Below are 8,415 nucleotides of genomic sequence, written 5' to 3' on the forward strand. Positions count from 1 at the left end.
GTATAGTACGACATACTACATAGGATAGGATGACGTTTTTGTCAAGTTTTGGACCAAAAAAATGGTTTTCAAAAAAATGGTCAGATTTTGGACGACATAGTATAGTATGTCGTTTTTGTCCAATTTTGGTCCAAAAAATTTTTATCCAAAAATGGTCACATTTTGGAGACATAGTATAGTATGACATACTACATAGTATAGTATGACGTTTTTGTCAAGTTTTGGACCAAAAAAAGGGTTTTCAAAAAAATGGTCAGATTTTGGACGACATAGTATAGTATGTCGTTTTTGTCAAATTTTGGTCCAAATTTTTTTAACCAAAAATGGTCACTTTTTGAAGACATAGTATAGTATGACATACTACATAGTATAGTATGACGTTTTTGTCAAGTTTTGGACCAAAAAAATGGTTTTCAAAAAAATGGTCAGATTTTGGACGACATAGTATAGTATGTCGTTTTTGTCAAATTTTGGTCCAAATTTTTTTATCCAAAAATGGTCACTTTTTGAAGACATGGTATAGTACGACATGCTACATAGGATAGGATGACGCTTTTGTCAAGTTTTGGACCAAAAAAATGGTTTTCAAAAAAATGATCAGATTTTGGACGACATAGTATAGTATGTCGTTTTTGTCAAATTTTGGTCCAAAATTTTTTTAACCAAAAATGGTCACTTTTTGAAGACATAGTATAGTATGACATACTACATAGTATAGTATGACGTTTTTGTCAAGTTTTGGACCAAAAAAAAGGTTTTCAAAAAAATGGTCAGATTTTGGACGACATAGTATAGTATGTCGTTTTTGTCCAATTTTGGTCCAAAAATTTTTATCCAAAAATGGTCACATTTTGGAGACATAGTATAGTATGACATACTACATAGTATAGTATGACGTTTTTGTCAAGTTTTGGACCAAAAAAATGGTTTTCAAAAAAATGGTCAGATTTTGGACGACATAGTATAGTATGTCGTTTTTGTCAAATTTTGGTCCAAATTTTTTTTATCCAAAAATGGTCACTTTTTGAAGACATAGTATAGTATGACATACTACATAGTATAGGATGACGCTTTTGTCAAGTTTTGGACCAAAAAAATGGTTTTCAAAAAAATGGTCAGATTTTGGACGACATAGTATAGTATGTCGTTTTTGTCCAATTTTGGTCCAAAATTTTTTTATCCAAAAATGGTCACATTTTGGAGACATAGTATAGTATGACATACTACATAGTATAGTCTGACGTTTTTGTCAAGTTTTGGACCAAAAAAATGGTTTTCAAAAAAATGGTCCGATTTTGGACGACATAGCATAGTATGTCGTTTTTGTCAAATTTTGGTCCAAAACTTTTTTATCCAAAAATGGTCACTTTTTGAAGACATAGTATAGTATGACATACTACATAGTAAAGTATGACGTTTTTGTCAAGTTTTGGACCAAAAAAATGGTTTTCGAAAAAATGGTCAGATTTTGGACGACATAGTATAGTATGTCGTTTTTGTCAAGTTTTTGACCAAAAAATTTTTATCCAAAAATGGTCACTTTTTGAAGACATAGTATAGTATGACATACTACATAGTAAAGTATGACGTTTTTGTCAAGTTTTGGACCAAAAAAATGGTTTTCAAAAAAATGGTCAGAATTTGGACGACATAGTATAGTATGTCGTTTTTGTCCAATTTTGGTCCAAAAATTTTTTATCCAAAAATGGTCACATTTTGGAGACATAGTATAGTATGACATACTACATAGTATAGTCTGACGTTTTTGTCAAGTTTTGGACCAAAAAAATGGTTTTCAAAAAAATGGTCCGATTTTGGACGACATAGCATAGTATGTCGTTTTTGTCAAATTTTGGTCCAAAACTTTTTCATCCAAAAATGGTCACTTTTTGAAGACATAGTATAGTATGACATACTACATAGTAAAGTATGACGTTTTTGTCAAGTTTTGGACCAAAAAAATGATTTTCAAAAAAATGGTCAGAAATTTGGACGACATAGTATAGTATGTCGTTTTTGTCAAATTTTGGCCCAAAACTTTTTTATCCAAAAATGGTCACTTTTTGAAGACATAGTATAGTATGACATACTACATAGTAAAGTATGACGTTTTTGTCAAGTTTTGGACCAAAAAAATGGTTTTCAAAAAAATGGTCAGATTTTGGACGACATAGTATAGTATGTCGTTTTTGTCAAGTTTTGGACCAAAAAAATGGTTTTCAAAAAAATGGTCAGATTTTGGACGACATAGTATAGTATGTCGTTTTTGTCAAATTTTGGACCAAAATGTTTTTTCTCCAAAAATGGTCACATTTTGGAGACATAGTATAGTATGACATACTACATAGTATAGTCTGACGTTTTTGTCAAGTTTTGGACCAAAAAAATGGTTTTCAAAAAAATGGTCAGATTTTGGACGACATAGTATAGTATGTCGTTTTTGTCAAATTTTGGACCAAAATGTTTTTTCTCCAAAAATGGTCACATTTTGGAGACATAGTATAGTATGACATACTACATAGTATAGTCTGACGTTTTTGTCAAGTTTTGGACCAAAAAAATGGTTTTCAAAAAAATGGTCAGATTTTGGACGACAAAGTATAGTATGTCGTTTTTGTCAAATTTTGGACCAAAAAAATGGTTTTCAAAAAAATGGTCAGATTTTGGACGACATAGTATAGTATGTCGTTTTTGTCAAGTTTTGGACCAAAAAAATGGTTTTCAAAAAAATGGTCAGATTTTGGACGACATAGTATAGTATGTCGTTTTTGTCAAATTTTGGACCAAATTATTTTTTATCCAAAAATGGTCACATTTTGGAGACATAGTATAGTATGACATACTACATAGTATCGTATGTCGTTTTTGTCAAATTTTGGACCAAAATGTTTTTATCCAAAAATGGTCACATTTTGGAGACATAGTATAGTATGACATACTACATAGTATAGTATGACGTTTTTGTCAAGTTTTGGACCAAAAAAATGGTTTTCAAAAAAATGGTCAGATTTTGGACGACATAGTATAGTATGTCGTTTTTGTCAAATTTTGGACCAAATTATTTTTTATCCAAAAATGGTCACATTTTGGAGACATAGTATAGTATGACATACTACATAGTATCGTATGACATTTTTGTCAAATTTTGGCCCAAAATGTTTTTATCCAAAAATGGTCACATTTTGGAGACATAGTATAGTATGACATACTACATAGTATAGTATGACGTTTTTGTCAAGTTTTGGACCAAAAAAATGGTTTTAAAAAAAATGGTCAGATTTTGGACGACATAGTATCGTATGTCGTTTTTGTCAAATTTTGGACCAAAAGTTTTTTTATCCAAAAATGGTCCGATTTTGGAGACATAGTATAGTATGACGACTACATAGTATAGTATGACGTTTTTGTCAAGTTTTGGACCAAAAAAATGGTTTTCAAAAAAAATGGTCAGATTTTGGACGACAAAGTATAGTATGTCGTTTTTGTCAAATTTTGGACCAAATTATTTTTTCTCCAAAAATGGTCACATTTTGGAGACATAGTATAGTATGACATACTACATAGTATAGTATGACGTTTTTGTCAAGTTCTGGACCAAAAAAATGGTTTCCAAAAAAATGGTCAGATTTTGGACGACATAGTATAGTATGTCGTTTTTGTCAAATTTTGGACCAAAAAAATGGTTTTCAAAAAAATGGTCAGATTTTGGACGACATAGTATAGTATGTCGTTTTTGTCAAGTTTTGGACCAAAAAAATGGTTTTCAAAAAAATGGTCAGATTTTGGACGACATAGTATAGTATGTCGTTTTTGTCAAATTTTGGACCAAATTATTTTTTATCCAAAAATGGTCACATTTTGGAGACATAGTATAGTATGACATACTACATAGTATAGTATGTCGTTTTTGTCAAATTTTGGACCAAAATGTTTTTCTCCAAAAAGGTCACATTTTGGAGACATAGTATAGTATGACATACTACATAGTATAGTATGACGTTTTTGTCAAGTTTTGGACCAAAAAAATGGTTTTCAAAAAAATGGTTTTCACAAAAATGGTCAGATTTTGGACGACATAGTATAGTATGTCGTTTTTGTCAAGTTTTGGACCAAAAAAATGGTTTTCAAAAAAATGGTCAGATTTTGGACGACATAGTTTAGTATGTCGTTTTTGTCCAAGTTTTGAACTAAAAAAATGGTTTTCAAAAAAATGGTCAGATTTTGGACGACAAAGTATAGTATGTCTTGTTTTGTCAAATTTTGGACAACATTGTCATATGGACGACATATACCTAGTATGTCGTTTGTCAAATTTTGCCCAATTTTGACCAAACATTTAAAAAAAAAAAACAACTTTTGAACAACATAAGTTGTTGATGATTTAGCCAAATTTTAGTCAATAAAAAATTTCAGCTAGCACTGTGTCTGTCTGGGAATTAGAAAATAACTTCACAAAAATTGTCAAAAGTGCTAGCTGAAATTTTTTTTTGGTCCAAATGAAGTTATTTTGAAATTCCCAGACAGACACACATATATTCGTAAACATATACCTGCAGCTGGATTTGAACCCACGATCCTTTGAGTCGTGATGCAACGTCCTTGTCCACTGGACCACCCTCAGCGCTGAAGACATTCTTGACAGGGACAGACGATCACATGAAATAAGTGAACTGATGAGCATTCAAACAGTTTGTCCTCATAATTCAGTGGTTAAATGTTTCAAAAACTCTGACCAAGATGAGAAACCAAGAAAATCAGAGTAAGAGCATGAAGACAAGTATCTCAGACCACCAGAAGATGACTTGTATCTCTGAGGTTATACGTTCTAATCTTACAATGAAGTCAAGATCACACACATTTGAAACTTAAGACCAAAAACAGAGCTTAAAAACAGCAAGAAAGTGTTTTTATGCAGCTCAGTCAAAATAGCTTCTGCTGCAAGACTAAGATCCCCCATTGTTAAAGTGCGTACTGGCGAATGGATCATTTTCTCAATTTCAAAAATTCATTAAAATTATTCCTTAAGAGATTCGCAAATATTTTCAATGGATCTTTGTTCAGGGTGACGCTGACTATTAATATAGAAAATATCATGTCGAAATGAAAATGTTGATTTTTAAAGCTACGATGTCCTATGCTCGTTTGTTTCAGCAGCAGCAGCAGCCAGGATGATCCCCGTGAATGAACTCAAATCCCTCGGCATTGAGCAGAATTCAAAGTTACGCGTCCTGAAACCATGGTGGGATGTTTTCTCAGAGTACCTGTGCGTCGCTATGCTCATGATCGGAGTCTTTGGGTGCACGCTGCAGGTGAGGCCCTATAGTAACCACAGTAACCAACACTAACCCTCCACAGTACCGAATTGACGAGACGTTTGCAGCACGTGTACCTGGCCGTGACTCAGTGTCTTATCTGGGGTAAAACTGTGCTCCCCCACAACCTTCTCCACCGTCTGTTTGTTATGTCACAACACTTTTGTCTGACCTACAAGCGAGGATGAAAACGGCAACAGTCTCACTGAAGACCGTCCTGACCCACTTACCGCTTAACGTGTCGCTCAACACCTGCGCAATGTCGCAGAGAGAGGAAAATCAACAGGATTAAGATGAGCTAGTATGTATGCTAACTCTGTGTTTTTGTCTCCCAGGGAGAAAAGCAAAACTAAACTGACAACAGACACAACAAGTTCCACTACATTGGTTAATTACACAGTTGTTACACTAAATTAGATGGGAGTGGATGCTAACAACAGCACCGTCAAAGCACCGTCGGCAGAAACCTTTACAATATTACAGAGAGAAGAGAAACCCAACAAGTCACATAATGAGCAAGTATTATTGGAGAGAAAAAATCTCCCCTTTAAGAGGAAGAAAAAAATATGCGGCCATCTGCCTCGACCGGTTGGGGTGAAAGGAAAAATGGGCGACAGAAAAAATGATATTAAAAAGTACGGAAGCGTATTGCATTCACTTGAAAAAAAAAAAAATCCTGTTTTTCTCACTAATTAATTTTCGGTTTGATTTTTTGAATATTTTTTTTTTCTGTTTTTTTGTCTAATTATTTTCTGTTTTTCTGAGTAATTTTTTTTTCTGTTTTTCTGAGTCATTTTTTTCTGTTTTTCTGAGTCATTTTTTTTTCTGTTTTTCGTGCAAATCTTTTTTCCCTGTTTTTCAGAGTAATTTTTTTTCTGAATTATCGAGAACTCTCGCGAGAACCTCCAACCTGCAAGTGACTCCCATACACCCATGGATATACATCCATGCATACACATGACTCCTTCCCGCACATACATGCCTCATAAATGATCTACCGTAGCGGGTCAATTAAGGTAAGGCGTGTAATTAGTTACACACAGGCTATGATACTCTAGTTAGTTATGTTTTGGACTGTATCCTTATATCGTAAGCCTTAAACTAAACAAGCCATCCATGTTGTTATAAATCGAACTCTCAATAAAGGAGTGAATGTGTTTATTATTTCAAATGCTCTCTAAACTCAGAAAAAAAAAAAAATGTGCACGAAAAACAGAAAAAAAAATTACTCCGAAAAACAGAAAAAAAATTACTCCGAAAAACAGAAAAAAAATTAGACAGAAAAACAGGGGAAAAAATATTACTCAGAAAAACAGAAAAAAGATTATTCAAAAAATCAAACCAAAAATTAATTACTGAGAAAAACTGGATTTTTTTTTTTTTTCAAGTGAATGCAATACGCTTCCGTTGAAAAGTAATGTAATGTCTTAAATTTAAATCAAGCAGAAACCGTATATTATTGGAAAATGTTATATATCATATTCATTTACTGTAATGATAGTAAATGTAGTAAATAGGAAATCAATTCCAAATTTAAAAAATAATCCATAGTACAATGAAGTTCAAGCTCACGGCAGCAGTATTGACGGACGGGATATGCAAACTCCATGCATGCGTTCTTACTTATACAGTATATCTGTATTTCAACGGTTCCATTAAATGCACTCATGAACCCACGCATCTGTTCTCCACAGCTCACCCAAGACAAGATCTCTTGCCTGCCGAGTCCCCTCAGCAGCCCGACGCCCGAAGCCATCGACTGCAGCCACATCCGCAGCTACAAGGAGAACGAGACGCAGCGCCACACGCTGGTCAAAACCGCCACGCCCATCATCCGCGAGGTGGTTGGCCGCAAGAACAATTTGGACATCCACCAGTACCTGTTTGTCAACTACTACTGCTACGAGAGGTTCGTCCACTGGTACGCAAAGTACTTCCCGTACCTGGTCGTGATCCACACGCTGATCTTCATGGTCGCGAGCAGCTTCTGGTTCAAGTTCCCCGGGACGTCGTCCAAAATCGACCTCTTCGTGACCATCATGGGGAAGTGCTTCGACTCGCCGTGGACCACGCGAGCCCTGAGCGAGGTTTCTGAGGAGAGAGGAGAGGAGAAACTCGTCATCTTGAGAAGGAACACGACGTCGAAGGACCACGCGGAGCGACGGGCGGACGAGGAGGAGAGCGTGGGCCTTCTCCGCCAGTCCTCCGTCAAGTCCAATCCTGAGAAGAAACCCGCAGAGCCTCAGTCGTCGCTGTCCGTCTTGGATAAGAAGGAGGGAGAGCAGGCCAAAGCTCTGTTTGAGAAGGTGAAGAAGTTGCGAACCCACGTGGAAGAGGGCGACCTCTTGAACGTCATGTACGTGCTCCAAACCTCCGTCAAGGTCTTCAAGTTTATGTTGATCATCATCTACACCGCGGTGATGGTGCCGAACGTTGAGATCATCGTGCGCTGCCTGGTGCCTCCTGACCTGACCGGTTACGACATCTACTGCTGCAACCACAACAAAGCCCATCTGTTCTCCAAGCTAGCCTACTGCTACGTCTGCTTCGTCGGCGTCTATGGAATCCTGTGCATTTATTCCCTGTACTGGCTTTTTCACCGGCCTCTGAAGATCTACTCCTTCGAGCAGGTCCGACTCGAGACGGGCATCAACGACATACCGGACGTGAAGAACGACTTTGCGTTCCTCTTGCACCTCGTGGACCAGTACGACGCCCTTTACTCCAAGAGATTCGCCGTCTTCCTTTCCGAGGTGAGCGAGAGTCGCCTCCATCAGCTCAACCTGAACTACGAGTGGACGGCGAAAAAGCTGCGCACCCGACTCGCCAAGAACACCAGCAACCTCCTGGAGCTGCACCTGCTGATGTTACCGGGGCTTCCCGACACCGTCTTTGAGATCCCGGAAGTGGAGTCGCTCAAACTGGAGCAGGTGAAAAACGTCACGATTCCGACGAGTGTGGCCAAGCTGGAATCTCTGCGGGAGTTATCGCTGATCTTCTGCCCCACGAAGGTCCAGCTGCCCGCCCTGACCCACCTGAAGGAAAAGTTAAAGGTCCTTAATTTAACGTTTGAAAGTTTAGACGACGTCCCCGTGTGGATTTA

At 36.7% G+C, this 8,415-nt stretch overlaps 1 protein-coding gene across 1 annotated transcript in view; it reads left to right on the forward strand.

Annotated features, from left to right (window-relative positions):
* Nucleotides 1–5,168: 5,168 nt before the first annotated feature.
* The window catches only part of LOC310943967 (volume-regulated anion channel subunit LRRC8E), a gene marked incomplete at both ends in the record, with an annotated part of 4,124 nt that continues 877 nt past the window's right edge, over nt 5,169–8,415 (forward strand). Inside the window, 2 exons of the mRNA XM_083909663.1 lie at nt 5,169–5,309; nt 7,007–8,415. The exon at nt 7,007–8,415 is cut by the window's right edge and continues 877 nt beyond it. Coding sequence (XP_083765789.1) covers nt 5,169–5,309; nt 7,007–8,415 — 1,550 coding nt within the window. The remainder of the gene's footprint in view (nt 5,310–7,006) is intronic.

The sequence above is a fragment of the Microchirus variegatus genome (genome assembly GCF_963457635.1).
Source record: "Microchirus variegatus genome assembly, chromosome: 23".
NCBI classification, from domain to species: domain Eukaryota; kingdom Metazoa; phylum Chordata; class Actinopteri; order Pleuronectiformes; family Soleidae; genus Microchirus; species Microchirus variegatus.